Source organism: Eleginops maclovinus, chromosome 11, assembly GCF_036324505.1.
Source record: "Eleginops maclovinus isolate JMC-PN-2008 ecotype Puerto Natales chromosome 11, JC_Emac_rtc_rv5, whole genome shotgun sequence".
NCBI lineage: Eukaryota > Metazoa > Chordata > Actinopteri > Perciformes > Eleginopidae > Eleginops > Eleginops maclovinus.
Window position 1 is genome coordinate 1015631 of NC_086359.1, and position 26098 is coordinate 1041728.

Consider the following 26098-nt stretch of genomic DNA (forward strand, 5'->3'; position numbering starts at 1 on the left):
ATAATATAATATAATATAATATAATATAATATAATATAATATAATATAATATAATATAATATAATATAATATACTATAATATAATATAATATAATATAATATAATATAATATAATATAATATAATATAATATAATATAATATAATATAATATAATATAATATAATATAGTATAATATAATATAATATAATATAATATAATATAGTATAATATAATATAATATAATATAATATAATATAGTATAATATAATATAATATAATATAGTATAATATAATATAGTTTAATATAATATAATATAATATAATATAATATAATATAATATAATATAATATAATATAATATACTATAATATAATATAATATAATATAATATAGTATAATATAATATAATATAATATAGTATAATATAATATAATATAATATAATATACTATAATATAATATAATATAATATAATATAATATAATATAATATAATATAATATAGTATAATATAATATAATATAATATAATATAATATAGTTTAATATAATATAATATAATTTATACAGCCCCCATTAACCTATATCACACACACACACACACACACACACACACACACACACACACACACACACACACACACACACACACACACACACACACTTATTTTTATTGATACTCAGCCTTATAGAGGGCCTTTTCCGCTCTCTGTGGTGTTCCCTCTCCTGTGTGTTATGTAGGTTTTAGTGCATGTAAAGGGTCTGCAGAGGTTAACATCCCTGTATTCCGGCAGAGTGAATAATGTGGAGATTATCATGCAGAACAAAACGTCTAAGTATCACCGAAACCCCCGACTGCTCCAAAATGCATGAAACCTCCTCACTATTTAAAAAATAAAGTTCACAATTATTTATTAAAAACTTTCTGCAGCTCTGACCTGCTGTCAGTTTATAAGAGCTGTGTGTGTGTGTGTGTGTGTGTGTGTGTGTGTGTGTGTGTGTGTGTGTGTGTGTGTGTGTGTGTGTGTGTGTGTGTGTGTGCCTTACTTCACCCCCTCATTAACCTTCGTCCCCGTGATAATGTCGGAAGTTTCGACATGACAGAATCCTGATCCTCTCCAAGTTCATGTTTGACTTCTCCTTCTTCTTGTGTAGAACAACAGACAGAGAGGACTTATCTTCATCCTCCTGTAGTCCCTTATTTCCCCTGTAACGTGTGTTACACGTTTCAATCCTCATTACACGTCAATGAGGATTGATTTTTAGATGGACTTTAAGGCACTAAAGAGCTGACTCCAGATTATACTTTCAGACGTTTAATCCCTTATGAACTTTGGCCTAGTTCTTCTGTGAACTCTGGAAGAGAAAGGTGTTTGAAAATATCAGTATGTAGTGTCTGTACTTTAAAGAGTCCTCTCCTGTCTCTACTTTAAAGAGTCCTCTCCTGCTGATGTTAAGCCTCAGTCAATCGTTAACTGATGAAAAAGTAAAAGTAAGTCAACTCTGTTTCCGTTCTACGTGAGGCTGGTGTCCTCGTTATGACCCCAATTAAGTTATATATTTATATCTGAAGGCCACAAACAAAGAGAAGCAGGAAAACAATAAAAAAAATCTGTTTAAAAAGCAGAAATAAATGTTACGATTTTGAGGAAGTTTGGGCGTATGGAGGACATCAGCTGGAAAATGAATGAATACATAAACCACTCACTGATAAATTCACAGCACATAAATGCACGGAGGCATTCATTGTTTTTATTCACTCACTTTAGTATTAGCAGAAACTGGACCATGCTTTCATCTGCAGTAGACTGCACGACTGGTTCATAAAGCATTGAACAAACTCCCAGGATCCTGCAGGTCCTTTTAAATCCAGGCTGAAGACTTTTCTTTTTGCCGCTTCTTTTAATTGAACTGTTCACATCCCACACTGCACTGTAACTGTTATTGCTGCTGTATACATAAACTAATCTTGGCTTTAGTTTCCCTCTGTTTTGACTTTATTGGTGATCTTTGCTTCTGCGTTACATTTTATTCATAGATTTTTCATGCATTTATTAAATTCATTTTGAAATGCCCATATTTATTTCCCCTGTAAAAAAAACCAAAACTGATTTAATACACCATAATATGAACAATCATTTAGCTCACACACACACAGACACACACACACAGACACACATACACAGACACACACACACACACACACACACACACACACACACACAGACACACACACACACACACACACACACACACACACACACACACACACACACACAGACACACACACACACACACACACACACACAGACACACACACACACACACACACACACACACACACACACACACACACACACACACACACACACACACACACACACACACACACACACACACACACACACAGTCAGATGAAACACAGCGGCCGCTTTCATGTGTGTGAGCTAATCATATAGAAAACTTACATAAACTATTTGATTTTTGACATCACACACAAAGGATAGGCTCCTCTAATGTGTGTGTGTGTATATGTGTGTGTGTGTGTGTGTGTGTGTGTGTGTGTGTGTGTGTGTGTGTGTGTGTGTGTGTGTGTGTGTGTCACTGTTTGCCTTGTAATAGTCTCATGATTTGACCTCTCACATGAACATGGGTGACATTTTAACAGCCCTATTAACCTGTGTCTTACTTCACTCCTGCCAAAGGTCTCGACCCCGAGCGGCTGCAAGCTAAAATGTTAATTCTCCCAAAGCTTGCTAACGACGTGTGTGTGTGTGTGTGTGTGTGTGTGTGTGTGTGTGTGTGTGGGGGGGTTGGATCTCTTCCTGACTTCCCGCCATTGTTTACCCAGACTGCACCTGTGAAGTGTGACCGGGTGCCTCAGAGATGCAGCGTGAGTTTTAACACCGTTTGAGGGCGAGAACGAGACGCAACAAACCTCTCATTTTAACACAGAAGGGTGTTCCTATTATTCTGTCCAGGGTAATGCATGTGATCAAGCCGGGAACAATTTACATTTCCAATAGTTTGTCAAATAATCCCTGTTAGTGGAGGAAATCGAGTTGACTAAATCAAGGTAAATTATACATTTATTTCACCAATAATAAAAAAAAGGAAGCATTTCATCAAAAAATGAATAAAATATAAATATATAACAAGGAAATACATTATATAATATTAATTAAATATAAATATAAGTGCAAAATAAAGGCAATCTAACAGGGATGTAAACAAATAGGGGAGTTAATTTCTAACACACTACAGGAAAGGGAAAACACAAAAAGGCTGCTTTAAAAAACATGATGTATTGGACTCCTTTGTTTACTTCCAGAACCTATAGTGACATCACAAAGTAACATTCACATTCCTATTGGCTAGTGGTCCAACACATCGTAAGTGAAGGTTTAGGGGCGGGACATACGCGTAGGTGGTTGGTATGACAATAAATCATATCATGGAGATGAAGTTTAGTTCCATATCTGCACTACGTGTTCGTCTGGTCCACGTCAGATGTTTTAAATCTAACAACCTTCCAAAGACAGACAGACACAGCGTCTCTCCTGGGTTCTTCCTGTGTGTCATATCTCCAGTCTCATTGTCTGCAGTGTCCTGCTTTACATTCAGCGCCACATGTTATGGGACTACGCTTGGCGCCATTTCCCAGCATGCATTTCAGCAAAGAAGTCCCCCTTTCACTGCTGAACCGCTCGAGCGCCCTTCGCCACTTTTTCAGCGGTTTTGCTGCTTTTCAAAAATGAATATCATACGGTATAAAGTTCACGGTGTACCGCCCAGCACTATCTAAGAGTTGGACCAATCAAAACAGAGCCAAGCAGCCAACCAGCTCCTCCAACTGATGATAACATATGTATGAGATATTGGAAAGATATTTTAAGATCAGTAAAAACTAATCCTGGTAGAATCAGCGTTGAAATCTGCGTTGCTTCCTGAGCAGTCGATGTTTTCTGAAGATATGACTGTCTTTATGTTCGCCTGGCCGTAAAAGGTTAATGATTTTTTTTCAAAGCTGCGAACAGGTTCTCAGGGTTTTACATTTATTATTGTCCATAAACTCTGGAGGTAAACACGAGGACAAGAGGATGATTCATGATTTGTGTGAAACAAAGCGGTGGGAAAAACATCACATGTTCTTCTTATTAACTACATAATATTACAGTTATCAGAGGTCACATGTTCGATCCATCACGCTATAGATACTCAATGAACAAACATTTCCAAATCATGCTTCTGCAATACAAATCCTGAACATCAGCAGGAGAGGACTCTTTAAAGTAGAGACTCTACATACTGATATACACCTGAACATCAGCAGGAGAGGACTCTTTAAAGTAGAGACGCTACATACTGATATACACCTGAACATCAGCAGGAGAGGACTCTTTAAAGTAGAGACTCTACATACTGATATACACCTGAACATCAGCAGGAGAGGACTCTTTAAAGTAGAGACTCTACATACTGATATACACCTGAACATCAGCAGGAGAGGACTCTTTAAAGTAGAGACACTACATACTGATATACACCTGAACATCAGCAGGAGAGGACTCTTTAAAGTAGAGACTCTACATACTGATATACACCTGAACATCAGCAGGAGAGGACTCTTTAAAGTAGAGACTCTACATACTGATATACACCTGAAAATCAGCAGGAGAGGACTCTTTAAAGTAGACACTCTACATACTGATATACACCTGAACATCAGCAGGAGAGGACTCTTTAAAGTAGAGACACTACATACTGATATACACCTGAACATCAGCAGGAGAGGACTCTTTAAAGTAGAGACTCTACATACTGATATACACCTGAACATCAGCAGGAGAGGACTCTTTAAAGTAGAGACTCTACATACTGATATACACCTGAACATCAGCAGGAGAGGACTCTTTAAAGTAGAGACTCTACATACTGATATACACCTGAACATCAGCAGGAGAGGACTCTTTAAAGTAGAGACTCTACATACTGATATACACCTGAACATCAGCAGGAGAGGACTCTTTAAAGTAGAGACTCTACATACTGATATACACCTGAACATCAGCAGGAGAGGACTCTTTAAAGTAGAGACTCTACATACTGATATACACCTGAACATCAGCAGGAGAGGACTCTTTAAAGTAGACACACTACATACTGATATACACCTGAACATCAGCAGGAGAGGACTCTTTAAAGTAGAGACACTACATACTGATATACACCTGAACATCAGCAGGAGAGGACTCTTTAAAGTAGAGACTCTACATACTGATATACACCTGAACATCAGCAGGAGAGGACTCTTTAAAGTAGAGACTCTACATACTGATATACACCTGAACATCAGCAGGAGAGGACTCTTTAAAGTAGAGACTCTACATACTGATATACACCTGAACATCAGCAGGAGAGGACTCTTTAAAGTAGAGACACTACATACTGACATACACCTGAACATCAGCAGGAGAGGACTCTTTAAAGTAGAGACACTACATACTGATATACACCTGAACATCAGCAGGAGAGGACTCTTTAAAGTAGAGACTCTACATACTGATATACACCTGAACATCAGCAGGAGAGGACTCTTTAAAGTAGAGACACTACATACTGACATACACCTGAACATCAGCAGGAGAGGACTCTTTAAAGTAGAGACGCTACATACTGATATACACCTGAACATCAGCAGGAGAGGACTCTTTAAAGTAGAGACACTACATACTGATATACACCTGAACATCAGCAGGAGAGGACTCTTTAAAGTAGAGACTCTACATACTGATATACACCTGAACATCAGCAGGAGAGGACTCTTTAAAGTAGAGACACTACATACTGACATACACCTGAACATCAGCAGGAGAGGACTCTTTAAAGTAGAGACTCTACATACTGATATACACCTGAACATCAGCAGGAGAGGACTCTTTAAAGTAGAGACACTACATACTGACATACACCTGAACATCAGCAGGAGAGGACTCTTTAAAGTAGAGACACTACATACTGACATACACCTGAACATCAGCAGGAGAGGACTCTTTAAAGTAGAGACGCTACATACTGATATACACCTGAACATCAGCAGGAGAGGACTCTTTAAAGTAGAGACACTACATACTGACATACACCTGAACATCAGCAGGAGAGGACTCTTTAAAGTAGAGACGCTACATACTGATATACACCTGAACATCAGCAGGAGAGGACTCTTTAAAGTAGAGACACTACATACTGATATACACCTGAACATCAGCAGGAGAGGACTCTTTAAAGTAGAGACACTACATACTGATATACACCTGAACATCAGCAGGAGAGGACTCTTTAAAGTAGAGACTCTACATACTGATATACACCTGAACATCAGCAGGAGAGGACTCTTTAAAGTAGAGACACTACATACATAAAAAAAAGTCTAAAATCAAAAGAGTCAATAAAATAATAAGTACATGATTAAAGGAATTGATAGAAAATGTTAAACATGACTAATTTGTGTTTTCAGGTATTATCGCCAATATTTATTTTGGGTACATTTAATAGACACTATTGTATTTATTTGACTATTCACAGTTGTAAAAACCCTGCGTTTTGTTGTCAAAGTAAATATAATCCAGTTACAAAATACAATCATATTCTTATATCCTGAAATTCGGTTTGTTCGACCCTCAGGATTTAAACCGACGACCTGCCGCGATCCCCCTGAAGAGGAATTATCTGCTCCTTTATGGATTTATGGGAGATTTATTGTTTTACACTGATGAGTATTTAGTTTAGTCTGCTGCCGTAAAATCACATAAAAGCTACAATAATAGTCATTACACACACACACACACACACACACACACACACACACACACACACACACACACACACACACACACACACACACACACACACACACACACACACACACACACACACACACACACACACACACACACACACAGAGGTGGAATTTGTCTTTTCAAGTGTTTAATAGATGTTATATGATGTGGTTCAGCTGCTTCTGCTCGGCGGTAAATATCTTATTTTAACATTTCTGTTCATTTCATTTTATTTTGAAAGAGTTGTTTTTCTTGACATTCATGGGGTTTGAACCAAGAGAATAAAAGCATGAATTTTAATTTGGAACACACCGATTAACCCTAGATTTTAAATGACACTATTGTATTTATTAGATTCACATTCGGCGTTCCTCTGCGTACGTTGTCATTTTAATTAACAAAATCATTTAGACCGATTGTACAAATATGAGGCTTTTTGGATAACTGTATTTTACTTATCTTAATGGTGTCTGTGAGTGCTTCTCTTTGTTGTAGTTTTTGTAATTAACTGAAGATTAAATGATTTATTTCAGGTCTTTATATAACTGTATTTCTCTATTGACTTTTGTTTGTTGATGTTTGAGTCTCACATCTGTTTTCTATGTGAAGCACTTTACCATGTCATGCTGCTGTGTACTTCTTTCCACGACAACTCAGAGGTGAAGGGTACAAGACCTGAGTACTTCTACTTTACTCAAGTACAATACCTGAGTAGTTCTACTTTACTCAAGTACAATATCTGAGTACTTCTACTTTACTCAAGTACAAGATCTGAGTACTTTTATTTTACTCAAGTACAAGACCTGAGTACTTCTACTTTACTCTGAGTACTAGACCTGAGTACTTCTACTTTACTCAAGTACAAGACCTGAGTACTTCTACTTTACTCAAGTACAAGACCTGAGTACTTCTACTTTACTCAAGTACAAGACCTGAGTACTTCTACTTTTACTCAAGAACAAAACCTGAGTACTTCTACTTTACTCAAGTACAAGATCTGAGTACTTCTACTTTACTCAAGTACAATATCTGAGTACTTTATTTTACTCAAGTACAAGATCTGAGTACTTTTATTTTACTCAAGTACAATACCTGAGTACTTCTACTTTACTCAAGTACAAGACCGAGTACTTCTACTTTTACTCAAGTACAAAACCTGAGTACTTCTACTTTTACTCAAGAACAAGATCTGAGTACTTCTACTTTACTCAAGTACAATATCTGAGTACTTCTACTTTACTCAAGTACAATACCTGAGTACTTCTACTTTACTCAAGTACAAGACCGAGTACTTCTACTTTACTCAAGTACAATATCTGAGTACTTCTACTTTTACTCAAGAACAAAACCTGAGTACTTCTACTTTACTCAAGTACAAGATCTGAGTACTTCTACTTTACTCAAGTACAAGATCTGAGTACTTCTACTTTTACTCAAGGACAAGACCTGAGTACTTCTACTTTACTCAAGTACAGACTGAGTACTTCTACTTTACTCAAGTACAAGATCTGAGTACTTCTACTTTACTCAAGAACAAGATCTGAGTACTTCTACTTTACTCAAGAACAAGATCTGAGTACTTCTACTTTACTCAAGTACAAGATCTGAGTACTTCTACTTTACTCAAGTACAAGATCTGAGTACTTCTACTTTACTCAAGTACAAGATCTGAGTACTTCTACTTTACTCAAGAACAAGATCTGAGTACTTCTACTTTACTCAAGTACAAGATCTGAGTACTTCTACTTTACTCAAGTACAAGATCTGAGTACTTTTATTTTACTCAAGTACAAGACCTGAGTACTTCTACTTTACTCAAGTACAAGATCAGAGTACTTCTACTTTACTCAAGTACAAGATCTGAGTACTTCTACTTTACTCAAGTACAAGATCTGAGTACTTCTACTTTTACTCAAGTACAAGACCTGAGTACTTCTACTTTTACTCAAGTACAAGACCTGAGTACTTCTACTTTACTCAAGTACAAGACCTGAGTACTTCTACTTTACTCAAGTACAAGATCTGAGTACTTCTACTTTACTCAAGAACAAGATCTGAGTACTTCTACTTTACTCAAGTACAAGATCTGAGTACTTCTACTTTACTCAAGTACAAGATCTGAGTACTTCTACTTTACTCAAGTACAAGATCTGAGTACTTCTACTTTACTCAAGAACAAGATCTGAGTACTTCTACTTTACTCAAGTACAAGATCTGAGTACTTTACTTTACTCAAGTACAAGATCTGAGTACTTCTACTTTACTCAAGTACAATATCTGAGTACTTCTACTTTTACTCAAGTACAAAACCTGAGTACTTCTACTTTACTCAAGTACAAGATCTGAGTACTTCTACTTTACTCAAGTACAAGATCTGAGTACTTCTACTTTTACTCAAGTACAAGATCTGAGTACTTCTACTTTACTCAAGTACAAGACCTGAGTACTTCTGCCTCCTCTGGGTATACGTTGTTGAAAGAAACCCAAAGGATTTGCTGAGTCGTGTTGGGCCTTGGTTTGGTTTCAGCCGTATGTTCTTTTAAAGAGGTTAAAGAAAAGGAACATTTCCAAAGAAGAGATAAGGGCGATTGTGTGTCCATCTTGTTTCTGTTTCCCCCTGTCACCTGTCCTCCTGTAAACCATTAACCGGCTAACATCCATAAAACTCGACTTTATGGAAAGTTTGATGATGGCGGAGGGTTGTAAACGTGGAAGGTTTTATGGTGAGGCTGGCTGTTGCTGCTCACCTTGACACAGTCTGCATGCAAGTAAAATAAAGAAGAAAGGAACTAAACTAAAAACTCAAACCACTTCTGTTAGCTTAGCATGTGCAGCTACAGCTACAGTATGCTATGCAGTTGTCAAAAGCTTTATAGTTTAATAAAAAATATGAAGTCGAAGCTTAAAAAATGGCGATATTACGGTAAAACTATTTTAACTACGTTCCAAATGTACCATGCACGAAGTCCTCCATTGGACTCCTTCGTTTACTTCCTGAACATAGTGACGGTTCAGAATCACATTTATTGGATATAAAAATACTATAATACTACATAGAACAATCAATTAAATGAAAAACCCATAGTTTGGGGCAGCTTTTATAACACATCATTTTTCCCTGGTTATTAAAATTAGCCGTGCATTTTGAAATCTGTCTTCCTGACTGTGCAGGGGTTATAAAGGTTGATTTAAATGCAGGAAGTATTTCTCCCAGCGGTGGAGTTGTTGACTTGCTGCCATCGTGTGTTCAACACTGTGTTACAGCAGTTAAAACCCCCAAAAGGCATCATATAGCCTCTTTAATTTATGTACTGTCATTTATTTAAATAATACAGTCTTTTTATAAAACATGATGTACTGTATTTAATACAGTTATATACAGAAATGCAGTCATTGACACTTCAACTGCATAGTTTAGCAAAAACATATGAAATTGAAGCTTTAAAAAAAGGAAACATTTAAAAAGTACCCTGAAATAAGTCCTCTATTGGACTCTGTGTTTACTTATTGAACATAGTGACATCACTGTGGAAAACTCACGTTAAGTAATACATTTTAGTCCAAAGTAGGAAGATGTATCTCTTAAACTAAATATAAAAAACATGCATCGTTATGGATACCTGAAACAAGGAACTACTTTCTCCTAGATAAACCTTTTGTAAGTGACTATACAAATCGAAGCTCTGATGCAACTTTAGGCGCACAGAGATGCAAACCTTTGATTAGAATACACACACTGAGCATGTTTAAATAAACAAATAAACAAACAAACAAACAAATAAATAAATAAATAAATAAATAAAAAGCTGCTCAGTATGATCTCTAACACGTCCGCAGACTCGCTATAAATACTTCCTGTGAGCATGAGACAGCTCATTCGTTTCTATCAGTCTAACAGAAGATGTCTGGAAGAGGTAAAGGAGGAAAGGGGCTCGGTAAAGGAGGCGCTAAGCGTCACCGGAAAGTGCTCCGTGATAACATCCAGGGCATCACCAAGCCCGCCATCCGCCGGCTGGCTCGCCGCGGCGGAGTGAAGCGTATCTCCGGCCTGATCTACGAGGAGACCCGCGGGGTGCTGAAGGTGTTCCTGGAGAACGTGATCCGTGACGCCGTCACCTACACCGAGCACGCCAAGAGGAAGACTGTGACCGCCATGGATGTGGTGTACGCTCTGAAGAGGCAGGGCCGCACCCTGTACGGCTTCGGAGGATAGACTGACCCGCTGACCGAACACACAACGGCTCTTTTCAGAGCCACCCAGATCACTAACAGAGAAGCTTCCCTAGATACTGTAATTAATGATGGTGGATCAAAAGTATTAACATAATACTCTGAACACGTCCCGTTGATATCGCTATAGTAGTGTATAAACCACAGTAGATATTAAACACATGACCTGGTTCATTATAGTGTGTACTTCATTATGCAAGTGCTCATCACATGTGATGAAGGGATGCGCTATTGTTGGGGTTACTGATTCTTCATAACAGACATCCTAAATTAAAACTTCAAAATAAATGAATTCATGAATGTACTTCTCCTAAACCCTGGAAGTGTTTGCAGCATGAGTGTGAATGATGGAGGCATACCATAATGTAGTGGATAGTATTTTTCTGAAAGTAAAACACTGAGGGATGAGATAAGGATGCGTTCAAAGCCCTCCTCCTCTCTGTTTGGTTTTCTTTTTCTTACTTTAGTTTCTTCTTCCAGAATCATGAAGCTACGTCAGAGCTTATTTTAAACGCCACAAAACATCCAACTCTTAAAAGTGATTTCCCTTTCCTGCAGAAACGTGCTGGGATTTAATTGACTGAGGAGGTGGGAGCGATAGGGAGGGCCCACAGTGAAGTGCAAGGAACTGAAACTGTAACTCACAGAGAGAGAATCAAACCACTGAATTACAGCCGCTGAATGATTGGAACAATAACAAACCTGCTGGAGTTGATCGAGTCCTTTCTGTTTTCCTCACATCACAGATGTGACGGTCGCCTCCCAAAATAAAACGTCTGGATCTATTTTAGCCGAAGCACGGCTCTTTAATCAGGGCGAGCTAACAATAACTGAACAACAACTTAACTTAAACTCTGTCAGTATTTTCTTTAACGAACCTGTAAAGGGAAAGCCAATGATTTGTTGTTCCGTGACTTATTTGTTGTAAATATCTCTTCACACTTCTGCTGGTTATGCTACAACATGCTTTGAGGCTGTAACTGCTTTTGCATCATTAGATAGATAGGTTAAGGTGGATCTATATTGATCCCTGTAGGGAAATGCAGGATTGAAAGCAGCAACAGGACGTACAGATTACACCAAGGTACAAAATAAGAGATAAAACATTAAAAATAGAATTATTCAGTAACAGTTGAAACAAGATATCACTGTTAAACATTGAAGTGCTGAATGAACATGATGTTATACTCTTTTATTTGGTTTAATGTTTAATTTATAGGTTGTTGTATGTTATTATGTGTTAGTTGTGACATCCCCTTTAAATGAGTATATTAAATGTTAATATTCTTATTGCATATTGTTGCAGTGATGAGAATAGATATAGATTTCAAAGTTTCAAGATAAGTGATTTTTAATACCAAACAGATTGAATGAAACATCAAGGGAAACTATTTTCCCAACATTTTTATATATTAGAATATATAACAGTGTTATAAGGACATTTTCAAACGTAGAAAAAAAAGAGCAACAGTCTGGCGCATGCTCAGTGGTGATCACAAACAACAGCCAATCAGAGGCGAGCAACCGCACACTCTGATTTGCATCAGGCGAACATAAAGATGCGTCCAGTGGAAGACAGAGGCATTCTTTCGGTTAAACCCATAGGAAGACATCATGCCTGAGCCCAGCGTCAAAGCGCCCAAGAAGGGCTCCAAGAAAGCCGTGTCCAAAGCCACCAAGACCGGCAAGAAGAGGAGAAAGCACAGGAAGGAGAGCTACGCCATCTACGTGTACAAAGTGATGAAGCAGGTCCACCCCGACACCGGCATCTCCTCCAAGGCCATGGGCATCATGAACTGCTTCGTGAGCGACATCTTCGAGCGCATCGCCGGGGAGGCTTCCCGTCTGGCTCACTACAACAAGCGCTCCACCATCACCTCCAGGGAGATCCAGACCGCCGTCCGCCTGCTGCTGCCCGGAGAGCTGGCCAAGCACGCCGTGTCCGAGGGCACCAAGGCTGTGACCAAGTACACCAGCTCCAAGTAAACCCAACAAACCTACAAACACAACGGCTCTTTTAAGAGCCACCCAACCTATCCAGAGAGCTGCCTTCCTGTTATTCATAGTCTGCTAGGGTTTTTACAACGAGACAAACACACACATTAGCTGGGCATGTTTCACGTGTACATTAACGTCAGAGTAAGCCTCTAACTCATTTCTAATTCCTGGTGTGTATTTCCACCTCAGTAATATACTCATCCATCACAAACTAGCAATATGAAGGACCCTGAGACCCTGAACCTGTAACCTACTTAACAAGGGTAGATCATTATGCCGTCATCTACATGTCCCTGCGTGGTATAGATATGTGGGTAATCCTCCTCGCAGTTGAGATTGGGTAAAGACCCAGAGCCTGTGACACCAGCAGAATCAATAAACTGATCAGGGAAGCTGGCTCTGTCATCTGCATCAAACTGGAACCTTTAGAGGCTGTGGTGGAGAGAAGGACCCTGAACAGACTGCTGTCCATCATGGATCACTCCCCCCACCCTCTCCACCTGCAGCTGGAAGGACAGCGGAGCTCCTTCTCCCAACAGACTGCTCCAGCTGTCACAAGAACAGGTTCAGGAGAACCTTCCTGCCCTCTGCAGTAACTGTACTATAGCCCCCCTCTGGCTGCAGGACTCTGCTCCATAGCCTGTCTGTGAGCTGGACTTAACGTGCACACTTTACATTAACGTTATACTGATTTACATTATTGCCTTTTTGCACATTTGTATATTTCTCTTTTATTCTTTTTTATTCTTGTTTTATATTTCTATCTTTTAGTTCTAATTATTTGTTATTGACTTCTTGTATTTTTCTGCTGCAACGGGGAAAAAAGTTCCCAGTTTGGGATAAATAAAGTATTTTGGATTTATAAATTAAGTTTGAGTCTCAACATAAATTGTTAGTTTCTCAGATTTTAATTTAACACTAACAGTCATTCAAAGATCAGGGTTCAAAGTGAAAGTCTACTTCAGTTATTTCAAATGCATATTTGATTTGATGTAATTCACTTCTCATTAAATAGAAAGATGAAACTAAAACAAAGGAAACTATTTAACTACATTTAACTTTTACTCATCCCTGCCCTCTTTTCCTCTGTTGTGTGAAGTTCAGAGCGAAATGTTAACTACTAAATAATCTAATCATACTCATACATTAGATCATGAATGACACTATTAACTGCTAAGATCATCCATTGCATTTATGTCCTTCTGAAATATTTTGTTCCTTTGTGTTTATTTATTTATTTATGTGTGTATGTGTTATGGTGTGTTTTAATGTGGTGTTATATGTTATTCATGCATTGTTAAAACTATTTAAAATGACGTTTCCTCTGTGGAGGTGTGGTTTACATTGTCCAATAGTAAAGCAGCTACAGAGCACGTGTCCCCCGGCCTGCACCAATCAGCGCTGGCCCTGCTCCGGCAGCTCTTCATAAAGCCGCTGCTCTCAGACAGACAGCACTCTTTCTCTCTGAACCCTGAGAAACTACAATGGCCAGAACCAAGCAGACCGCCCGTAAATCCACCGGAGGAAAGGCTCCCAGGAAGCAGCTGGCCACCAAGGCTGCCCGTAAGAGCGCCCCGGCCACCGGCGGCGTGAAGAAGCCTCACCGTTACAGGCCCGGTACCGTGGCTCTGAGGGAGATCCGCCGCTACCAGAAGTCCACCGAGCTGCTGATCCGCAAGCTGCCCTTCCAGCGCCTGGTGAGGGAGATCGCTCAGGACTTCAAGACCGACCTGCGCTTCCAGAGCTCCGCCGTCATGGCTCTGCAGGAGTCCAGCGAGGCCTACCTGGTCGGCCTGTTCGAGGACACCAACCTGTGCGCCATCCACGCCAAGAGGGTCACCATCATGCCCAAAGACATCCAGCTGGCCCGCCGGATCCGCGGTGAGAGGGCTTAGACCACACCACCGAAACACAACGGCTCTTTTAAGAGCCACCCACAGCTTCTTAAAGAGTAACACCCTTTATCATTTCAGTCGGTACTAATATTGTACTGAGTAAAACAGGTTCCTGTGTCTCCTGACTCCGTTGTGATTTATTACCATGAATAGGAAACGTAAGATGATGAATGAGAGCTCCAAGATATATCTAACTTTGCCCTTCTGTTTGTAAGTATAACTGAACCATGAATACAAACATTTCCTATCATGAAATAAAGGATAAGCAGTCCAATAAGCCACAGTGTGCCTCTATCAAATTGCTATTAAAGTATGTTATATTGTGTTTAAGGCAAAGAAAAGCAAGACTGATAATTATTGACTTTATTAAGGTTTAGTTTAATCTGTCTGAACATCAAGATCTTAAATAAGAAACCGAGTTTTATTTCATTTATAGAAAAAGTCAACAATGCTCGTAAATAGTAAGCTAAAGACTTCCTGATATTTAAACATGTGTACAAAACTACCTCACATAATGCACCTTTCTCTAAATGTGTATTATTGCTGGTTTCTGTCACATTTGATTACCTTGACACAGATCTTCTTCACAGCTCTAATGATACGTTAACACTGTGGATATAAAGAGGTGTATTTGTTACTAATACTAACTTTAGCCTCTTTAAATGACACCACGTTGACTTGTACCGCAGCATCCGGACCAAGACCACCAGACTCAGAGACAGCTTTATACCACAGGCTATAAGACTGCTGAACTCCTGAGCATACATATATATATATATACACGCGCACACACGCACACACACACACACACACACACACACACACACACACACACACACACACACACACACACACACACACACACACACACACACACACACACATATATATATATGTATATATCTATATATTATACATATCTGCCATATACATCTGTTATACGTAATATATGCATCTGTCCATACCTCCTCATTCAACAGTGTAAAGTGTTTAAATACTCTCAATGTATTCCACATATGAATATATTTCACATCCTCAAATCTTTATTGTTGTTATTGTAAATATTCTTCTCTCTTTTTGCTCTATTTTATTATCTTATCTGCACCATGTATGTTGAGTTGTTGGAGGAGCATCGGACATAAGACTTTCATTGCCAACATATACGTTGTATCTGCTGTGCATATGACCAATAACACCTTGGAACCTTGAAACCTTGTGTCTGGGTTTCTCTTATGCTTTCCTATAAAACAGATACAGCTTCATATTTGGTATCTAGTGATCATCTGTCACCAAGAGCTCAGCCAGTGTCTTATCCCCACATCAGTGTGTTTGCAGATCACACAATAACCTCTATTCCACCCAGATTTCACCAGAACAGCGGACTGATTTCACCTCAGCTTTTTAAACAAACACTTCCTCTCCCCATACACAGAGTAATAATGAGAGTATGAAGTATGTTTAATGCTTTAGGAGAGAGATTACAGGAGGGAGTCACCGAGCAGTCCCTCTCACGGCAGCAGTTAGAGCAGGTTTAAAGTCTTCCCTCTCAAAACACAATAAATACAAACACTTTATTTGACTTCTATAGGAAGAGGAACTTCTGGGCCATATGTCCGATACAAATGTCCCCTCTGAATCTTCCTGTAGATGAGCTTGTTCTACATTTCTAGTTGAACAGAAAGCACAAAGTGTCCCAGTGTTCCTGCTGCTCCGGAGAGCCGGGCTGAGTTGAGTCTCTACGGTTCTCATGCCGTGTTTAACTTCCTCTCTCTGCTGAGGGTCTTCCATCAGTCTCATTAACTAGTGTTCCTGAACGCATCATGGCAGAAGAGGTTCCCACCGCAGCACCCGCCGCCCCGGCAAAGGCACCGGCTAAGTCCCCGAAGAAGAAGTCCACCAAGCCGGCCAAGAAGGCAGGTCCCGGCGCCGCGGAGCTCATCCTCACGGCGGTGACCGCCTCCAAGGAGCGGAAAGGGATCTCTTACGTGGCTCTGAAGAAGGAGTTGGCCGCTCAGGGTTACGAGCACACCGCGCACATTAAACGCGCCGTGAAGAAGTTACTCGAGAAGGGATCCCTTCTGCAGGTCAAGGGAACCGGGGCCGCCGGGTACTTCAAGGCGCCCAAACCCGCAGAGAAGCCCAAGAAGGCGGCGAAGAGGCCCGCAGCCAAAGCCAAGAAGCCGGCAGCAGCAGCAGCGAAGAAAAGCCCCGTTAAGAAACCAGCAGCCAAGAAGGTGAAGGCAGCAACACCCAAGAAGGCGGCGAAGCCCGCTGCTGCCGCCAAGAAAACCCCCGTGAAGAAGGCCACAAAGAGCCCGAAGAAGAAGGTGGTCAAGAAGGCAGCCCCCCCTAAGAAGGCAGCTACCCCCAAGAAAGCAGCGACCCCCAAGAAAGCAGCGACCCCAAAGAAAGCTGTGAAGAAGGTGGTTAAAGCCAAAGCTGCCAAACCAGCGAAGAAGGCTGCAGCCAAGAAACCAGAGAAGAAGTGAAAGTCAAATGCTCCATCAAAAGGCTCTTTTCAGAGCCACCCACACACCCCGAAGAGCTCTCTCCTGAACCCTGAAGGGAATATGAAATAGTTCAGATGTGGTTGAATATTTAAACAACACATCAACATTTCACCTTCATGTAACCACACCAACAGAACAGAGTCCAGGCACTTATAAATAACACTAAGGTGAATTACAGTATACACAAACTAAAGCAGGATGTTATTGATGAAGTGTGTAAGGAATGGAAGGTTAAACACCGTTCCCTTAAATATGTATTAATAATAAAAGCAGCGCTAATAAGTGAGGAAGAGACAGACCGGTGTTTTGCCAAGCAGTTTGACGCATACGAGGGATTTGTCTTGGTGCTATGGTGCAAACATATACAGACATCAATATGAAGCAAAATGTGGAGCTGTGATGAAAAGCTGTTTTAAGATCACTATAATAACATTATATAATATAGTGAGAGTGCACATGATTATATATCCCTTAATGTGACATCTTGGGCCACCTTTCCATGATAATGTGACAGTAAAGAGCATCTTTAAAGCTGTTACTTGAGGTTCAGTGATTCTAGTTCTTTTTGCTTGATAAAAATATGTACGGTTTTGTTGTCTGTGAGTTAACGTGCACATACAGCACTGTAGATTATCAAAGATTTGCTCCACTTGTATAAATGCATTTTACAACAAACACATTTGAAATGGAAAGCCTCCTCCAAGCAATCCATGTTCCAGCTGTAGGAACAACATCTAGGCTGTGCAAAGGTAAACCCTTTCAGTTGTACAGCTGAGAAAGAGTGCATGCTTTCTTCAGCTCATGGAAAGTCGCTGACAATCGTTGGTGAAAAAGAAATGAAACGTCTACTCAAACAAAAGGTAAACGGAAACAAATCCAAAGTGTATTTATTTAGCTCAATATCACACACCATACGCCCCAGGGGACTTTACAGTTATTATTGCACACACATTTCAGTCTCAAAAAGCTGCCCTTTCTGTTTCTCTACGAACCTCTCAGTCCTGACTAAATCTGCTGACATGTTTAACTATTAACGCCTTACAGAAAGCTGGTAGCTGTAAAATGTGGTATTGCTATCTGCAGGAAAAATGGCAGTGTGCAAAGAAGCAAGTAGCTCAATTTATAATTGCTTGTTTAAACCACCTCAGTGTTTATTGTTCTAAAATACAAAAGTAGAAATACATTGTGCAGGATTCACAATATAGTATTTTACTGCAACCACAAGAATAAATGCTAAATGGGGATACTTGTAATCCTTAAGGAACCACACAGGGAATGATTGTGTTTTCTCCACTTATTGAGATTGGATTTGTCACATTTTAGTTTCAGGTTCAGGGGTTGGTTATCATATTATTGTGGAAGAATAATAATTGTAAAACGTTTTGGCATTCTCTTAATCCACTGAAACCTCATATTTGAGTTTACCCTCTCTGATTGAGCTGCTCAAAGTTAATTGTTTTGTTGAAATATCAATTGTATTGCAACTTTGCACCAAGGAAAGCTGCTATAAGCTCACGTGAAGTTATTTTTATGTATACAGTCATTTGATAGCAGTACTGTATATCAACATATTTAACTGTAGTGTATGTATATTTAATCTTCCTTTTTTTCTCAGGTTGTGGCTCCTGTTTGGTACGAGCTGTGAGACGACACCTGCATCTGTTACTGTCACATTTTGTCTCATATAAAGTGATGAAATATATACTGGCTTACAGTCACACTGTGCTCATCTGACAGAGGTGATACATATATATACAGCATTGACCACAAAAGCTCCAGGTTTAGCATGTCTTCCAGCTGGAAGGAGTCCTAACAGGAGCTCCCTTCTGATTGGACGATCTTACATACGCTCACTGATGGCCAATCAGAGAGCAGCTGGTGGATATAAAAGGAGGCTGTGGCCAGCACACAGACACACTTCTTGAAAACCCGAGTAAGTAATCATGTCTGGAAGAGGAAAGACCGGAGGAAAGGCCAGAGCTAAGGCTAAGACCCGCTCCTCCCGTGCCGGGCTTCAGTTCCCCGTCGGCCGTGTCCACAGGCATCTGAGGAAGGGTAACTACGCCCATCGTGTCGGTGCCGGAGCCCCGGTGTACCTGGCCGCTGTGCTGGAGTACCTGACCGCTGAGATCCTGGAGCTGGCTGGAAACGCCGCCCGGGACAACAAGAAGACCAGGATCATCCCCCGCCACCTGCAGCTCGCCGTCCGCAACGACGAGGAGCTCAACAAGCTGCTGGGAGGAGTGACCATCGCTCAGGGAGGCGTGCTGCCCAACATCCAGGCTGTGCTGCTGCCCAAGAAGACCGAGAAGGCCGCCAAGAAGTGAACACCCTGAACCCGCTTCAACCACCCCAACAACGGCTCTTTTAAGAGCCCCCCACCTCCCTCCAGAGAGCTGTTCTTGATCAAACCTGTGTCTCTTGAATATGTTAATCTATGATTATACCATTTTAAAAAATGTCTTGCACTAAAATTACATCAGTTTTGATTATGCACTTCCCTGTATCGTGGTGTATATTCTAGTATAACTGCAGTTTCGTAAACACATATACCCTTCTCTTGATATCGTCACAAACGTTTATTTTAATGAACATTTTGAGAGGACCCTATATCCAGTGCCCACTACCCCTAAATCTGCTGAGCATACAACATTAAATGTCCGGTATTTATTGGTAATATACTATCATGTGTTAGCCGTCGGTTTCCCCAGATTCCCTCAGCTTTGGTTCCCCACTACCCTGATGTGTGCAAAGCGGCAAAGCTCCGGGATGGACCGTGAGGCCTAACAGACTGCAGTTCTGCCCGTGGCCGGTAGGGGGCTGCAGGGGGAGCGTTTTCCATAGTTAATGATCTGCATAATTTAGCTTATTGTATTCGTTTGTTTGACATGTGTGTAGTTCAATTCGTTTGTATACTTATAGACTGGTCCAGCTACACAGCCTGCAGTGTTGCACTGTTTCATTTTTCACTGATGTTCCTATAGAATGATTTTATTGATCCCAATCTGGGACATTTGTATGTTGCAGCATAAAAACAAGTCTCTTTAGTTACAATAAAATAAAAATGTACATAAACATTAACAAAAATTAAATCACATAAAGCAGGGTGTAATATGCACAATTAGTGTGAGAGGTGTGGAATATTAATAGACTAAAACAGAATGTGCAGTATGTTCTGATTTAAGTCCAGTTCACAGACAGGCTATGGAGCAGAGAGTCCTGGACCCAGAGTACAGAGTTACTGCACAGGGCAGGAAGGTTCTCCTGAACCTGTCCTTGTGACAGCTGGAGCAGTCTGTTGGAGAAGGAGCTCTGCTGTCCTTCCAGCTGCAGAGGGCTTTAGCTGCTGCTGTGTGAAGGTAAACCTGCTGAATCATGAAACATCTAATAATCTGAAACGCTACTTTAATACCTGTCACTTTTAGCGTTTATCAGGGTCATTTGCAACACAAAAGTGACCAGAAAACAGAAACATGATAAACAAAAATGGTGAAGGCTCCCGAATTGGCCCCTGTTCAATGAGGTGCCCACTTACGTACTGTCCTCCTTTACGTCCGCAGTAACGGGATAAATACTCCCTGTGAGCATGAGACAGCTTATTCGTTTCTATCAGTCTAACAGAAGATGTCTGGAAGAGGGAAAGGAGGAAAGGGGCTCGGTAAAGGAGGCGCTAAGCGTCACCGGAAAGTGCTCCGTGATAACATCCAGGGCATCACCAAGCCCGCCATCCGCCGGCTGGCTCGCCGCGGCGGAGTGAAGCGTATCTCCGGTCTGATCTACGAGGAGACCCGCGGGGTGCTGAAGGTGTTCCTCGAGAACGTGATCCGTGACGCCGTCACCTACACCGAGCACGCCAAGAGGAAGACGGTGACCGCCATGGATGTGGTGTACGCTCTGAAGAGGCAGGGCCGCACCCTGTACGGCTTCGGAGGATAGAGCACACCCGCTGACCGAACACACAACGGCTCTTTTCAGAGCCACCCAGATCACTAACAGAGAAGCTTCCCGAAATACTTTATCCATATGATGTGGATATGTAAATTGAAACCTAAATGCAGTATAGCTTATTTTAGGGAGTCCAAAGATCTACAGACATATTTCTTGAATGTCTACAATCACCATTAAAAATACACATTTTAGAGAGCCGTTACTAATCTGCATACAACATTAAATAACCCGTAGCCCACTCTGTCTAAAACTGGACGATAAAGACTGAAGATAATTTAACGACATGCTAACACTTCAAACCCCGGTACCCTTGAACAGGTTGTTAACACAGGTTTCAAAGGTATGGTTTAATGAGTATACAGTAATATGACAAAAGGGAGTGCTGTATTTCTAAATGTACAGAAATTAATATCAAAAGCCAGATAAGTGTGTACAACTCTTCAGACAAATCTTACAATAATGTGCTTTATTCTAAATGCACAATAATTTGATAATGCATTACGTGTAGTCTGTATTGCAAAACATAGTTAGTGACATCCAGCTGGTAATTATAGTTCACCTTCATTCTGTGTGTTTTGCCTTTGGGATTTATGCACTTTCACTCTGTATTGTAGACCCTGTAATGCACATTGTGTGGTAGTCTGTACCTAAAGTTAACTGGAACCTATATGAAGTATACTGTTAGGGTGTCCCATGATGAATGCATACTTACACCTTTCGATTAATGGCGTAATAATCATTAGGACCGACCAGCTGCTCAACCTCTCCATAACCATATTACTGAACCACTTTAGGTGTTTTATATGTATTCGCTATAAATAAATACATATACTTGGTTTTGTTGAAAGTGTGTATTAACGAGCAAATTGAGCACATATTTAAAACAACATCTCTATGTTTTTTTTTTACCTCGCTTTAAGCATGCAGGCAGTAATCAGTGGTAGAAACAACATTATACCATTCTATCAAGAATTGCCTCAAACAAACCACGTTCTTCAAGTGTGCTATTGTAATTCATAGCATGATATAAAAATAGAATAAAACTGAAATGCTTCATATATTCATTAATTTTCCATATGTGTTTTATGTATGCACCAAAACACCGCGACAGATTCTTCGTATCGTTTATGGTAAACGTGTTGAGTTGTGGACGTAATAGAGCACCGTGCATGGATTATTCTGTATCGGTGGAGGCCTAGCCAATCAGGAGCGAGCAACCACACACTCTGATTTGCATCAGGCGAACATAAAGAGGCGTCCAGTGGAGGACAGAGGCATTCTATCGGTTCAACCCATAGGAAGACATCATGCCTGAGCCCAGCGTCAAAGCGCCCAAGAAGGGCTCCAAGAAAGCCGTGTCCAAAGCCACCAAAACCGGCAAGAAGAGGAGAAAGCACAGGAAGGAGAGCTATGCCATCTACGTGTACAAGGTGATGAAGCAGGTCCACCCCGACACCGGCATCTCCTCCAAGGCCATGGGCATCATGAACTGCTTCGTGAGCGACATATTTGAGCGCATCGCCGGGGAGGCCTCCCGTCTGGCTCACTACAACAAGCGCTCCACCATCACCTCCAGGGAGATCCAGACCGCCGTCCGCCTGCTGCTGCCCGGAGAGCTGGCCAAGCACGCCGTGTCCGAGGGCACCAAGGCTGTGACCAAGTACACCAGCTCCAAGTAAACCCAACAAACCTACAAACACAACGGCTCTTTTAAGAGCCACCCAACCTATCCAGAGAGCTGCCTTCCTGTTATTTTTCCTCTTGTCCAAACTTAAATTCAACTTCATATTAAAGTGAATGCCTAATGAATAATCAGCGCATCAGACAGGGTTGGTGGACTTATGGAAGAGTGAACACTTGCTCCCCCTCACCTGACTGTCAGTGCAGTAGATATATCTGTCAAAACAACACTACATATGTCACTCTAAAAAGACCATTATTCAAACCATGATATTATTTAGTTGATGGTTTCCCTTTTGATTACGGCCTCTATTGATTTATTTTCCACTATTAAATGTACTGTGTATCTTACACATACTTATTCAAATGGAATCCCCCAGTCAGAGCTGGTTGATGTGGCCAGGGAAAGGAAAGTTTGGGGCTCTCTGCTGGAGCTGTTACCTCCGTGACCCTGGCGGAAAAGCGGGAGAAGATGGATGGATGGATGGATGACAGATATATTCACGTCTATCGGTTTCTCTTAATTTTCCATACAGTCACTTAAGATCCATCTTAATTTAATGGGTCTTTTTTAAAGAGGACCTGAAACCACATCTGCTGAGCATACATTAAATAACTTGTAGCCCACACAGTCTAAGACTGGAAGATAAGACTTGCCGGAGCTTCAGGTTGTGAATACAGGATTCATAGGAATAACAATATATGAACAAACTGAGCACTGTATTTCTAAAATAATTGGAATGTGTATATACTCATAGAATTGTATTTACCATTTTAGAAACAATAATAATTTAAGCGTAATTATTATTACAAGTGATTAAGTGCACCTTCAGTTCAAAGTACATTATTATTTGTAGCCATTAATACAACATGTACTTGCATTACCAGCTGGAGTTTATAGTTCACCATGACTCTGTGTTTTCTGTATTCGGGATTAATGCACATTCACACACTGTATGCTAAACCCTGTCATGTATATTGTTTGGTAAACTGATTCCTCGTTTACTTGAAACGTAAACATTTGAATATCATAATGTAGTTAAGAAAGAGAAATGATTGTACGTATGGTCAGTGTCTTTTCAGATAAAGACATTACAATGGTTTATTTCAGCCCGATCTGTAGCCTGGACTACAATGTGAGCTTAATTTAATGCTTTGTCATATAACCAAAATGATTATTGTACAACCTTGAATCAAAAATACTTTGAAGTTACAGAAGCCCCATTTAGTATAATTGATTTGTTCTGTAACTAATGATACATCATCATTATTGAAATGTAAAAGCTGAATGTTCACTTCTATGGTTTTTCAATGTTATTATATATTTCAATATATAATACTGTTGGAAGGAAGGTAATACAAATATATATAGTTTTCAACGCAAAAAGTATTCCAGCGCATGCTCAGTGGTGATCACAAATGACAGCCAATCAGGAGCGAGCAACCGCACACTCTGATTTGCATCAGGCGAACATAAAGAGGCGTCCAGTGGAGGACAGAGGCATTCTTTCGGTTAAACCCATAGGAAGACATCATGCCTGAGCCCAGCGTCAAAGCGCCCAAGAAGGGCTCCAAGAAAGCCGTGTCCAAAGCCACCAAGACCGGCAAGAAGAGGAGAAAGCACAGGAAGGAGAGCTACGCCATCTACGTGTACAAAGTGATGAAGCAGGTCCACCCCGACACCGGCATCTCCTCCAAGGCCATGGGCATCATGAACTGCTTCGTGAGCGACATCTTCGAGCGCATCGCCGGGGAGGCCTCCCGTCTGGCTCACTACAACAAGCGCTCCACCATCACCTCCAGGGAGATCCAGACCGCCGTCCGCCTGCTGCTGCCCGGAGAGCTGGCCAAGCACGCCGTGTCTGAGGGCACCAAGGCTGTGACCAAGTACACCAGCTCCAAGTAAACACGACAAACCCACAAACACAACGGCTCTTTTAAGAGCCACCCAACCTATCCAGAGAGCTGCCTTCCTGTTATTCACAGCCCGTTAGCTATAGATCTATATATGGATGGATAGATATATGTAAATTTATGAAATGGTAAGACTTTTTCAGCCTGTAAATATGAGGAAATTAAAATGCCATTTCCATACAGAGTAGTGTGACACAAATATTAGAAACAGTTAAAACCAGACTTTATTTAGGATTTTTCCAAGCTGTCCCTTCACTGTGTTATTTAGTGCTGTGAGAAAGCCTCGTGTCCCATTGCAATACTTGGAGCCTCGTCATGGTTGCTTAAAACATATCTATATATTGTACATATCTGCATATACATCTGTTATACGTAATATATGCATCTGTCCATACCTCCTCATTCCACAGTGTAAAGTGTTTAAATACTCTCAATGTATTCCACATATGTATATATTTCACATCCTCAAATCTTTATTGTTGTTATTGTAAATATTCTTCTCTCTTTTTTGCACTATTTTATTTATCTTATCTGCACCATGTATGTTGAGTTGTTGGAGGAGCACGCGACATAAGATTTTCATTGCCAACATATACGCTGTATCTGCTGTGCATATGACAAATAAAACCTTGAAACCTTGAAACCTTGAAACCTTAAAAGTGAATGTAGGTCATATGATCAGACCTCTGTTCAGGACCACATTCTGAGGCTCTTATAAGTGCAACAGCTCATTGATATTAAATTAGTACATCAGTAAAATGTTTTGACCCAGATAATAATGGTGCAGGTTTTTGAGATGACAGGATGCCGTTTGTGAGCTGAAGCTGTTCTACTGTTGCTGCTTCCTGAATGCAGAGTTGTGGACTCGAGTCACATGACTTGGAGTCATGAGTTTGATTTGAGAGTTGACTTGACAAAATCTAAAAAGACTTGCACTTGGACTTGCCCCTTTTGGCTCGAAAAGACTTGCTACTTTCCCCAAACCCAAAGATTAAAAAGTATGTTGACATGGTCCACGCTATTTCTCTTTGCACCTGTGTGCGTAACGTGTGTGTGTGGCACAACATCCCATCACATTAGATCCACGTTGTTTTGATCGGACAGCA

The 26098-nt window shown here is 40.5% G+C and overlaps 4 protein-coding genes and 2 pseudogenes across 4 annotated transcripts; all 6 read left to right on the top strand.

The window, feature by feature from the left end:
- The first annotated feature begins 10718 nt into the window (after nucleotides 1-10718).
- LOC134872403 (uncharacterized) lies at nucleotides 10719-21404 on the top strand (annotated as a pseudogene).
- On the top strand, nucleotides 12653-13048 carry LOC134872396 (histone H2B 1/2-like). Its single transcript, XM_063895677.1, has one exon. It carries the CDS (start codon nucleotides 12662-12664, stop codon nucleotides 13031-13033), a length of 372 nt encoding a protein of 123 aa, XP_063751747.1. The 5' UTR covers nucleotides 12653-12661; the 3' UTR covers nucleotides 13034-13048.
- On the top strand, nucleotides 16688-17429 carry LOC134872387 (histone H1-like; annotated as a pseudogene).
- Nucleotides 19383-19800, top strand: LOC134872391 (histone H2A-like). The gene has a single exon (XM_063895671.1). The coding sequence runs from the start codon at nucleotides 19394-19396 to the stop codon at nucleotides 19775-19777; it is 384 nt and encodes a 127-aa protein (XP_063751741.1). The 5' UTR covers nucleotides 19383-19393; the 3' UTR covers nucleotides 19778-19800.
- Nucleotides 21405-22695: 1291 nt separating the features above from the next.
- Nucleotides 22696-23163, top strand: LOC134872399 (histone H2B 1/2-like). Its single transcript, XM_063895678.1, has one exon. The coding sequence runs from the start codon at nucleotides 22706-22708 to the stop codon at nucleotides 23075-23077; it is 372 nt and encodes a 123-aa protein (XP_063751748.1). The 5' UTR covers nucleotides 22696-22705; the 3' UTR covers nucleotides 23078-23163.
- A 1382-nt stretch (nucleotides 23164-24545) lies between these two features.
- Nucleotides 24546-25642, top strand: LOC134872394 (histone H2B 1/2-like). Its single transcript, XM_063895675.1, has one exon. The coding sequence runs from the start codon at nucleotides 24613-24615 to the stop codon at nucleotides 24982-24984; it is 372 nt and encodes a 123-aa protein (XP_063751745.1). The 5' UTR covers nucleotides 24546-24612; the 3' UTR covers nucleotides 24985-25642.
- The last annotated feature ends 456 nt before the right edge of the window (nucleotides 25643-26098 follow it).

Excerpts from the sequence above, each read along its gene's own strand:
- LOC134872396 (XM_063895677.1), top strand. The coding sequence starts at position 12,662 with ATGCCTGAGCCCAGCGTCAAAGCGCCCAAGAAGGGCTCCAAGAAAGCC.
- LOC134872391 (XM_063895671.1), top strand. The coding sequence starts at position 19,394 with ATGTCTGGAAGAGGAAAGACCGGAGGAAAGGCCAGAGCTAAGGCTAAG.
- LOC134872399 (XM_063895678.1), top strand. The coding sequence starts at position 22,706 with ATGCCTGAGCCCAGCGTCAAAGCGCCCAAGAAGGGCTCCAAGAAAGCC.
- LOC134872394 (XM_063895675.1), top strand. The coding sequence starts at position 24,613 with ATGCCTGAGCCCAGCGTCAAAGCGCCCAAGAAGGGCTCCAAGAAAGCC.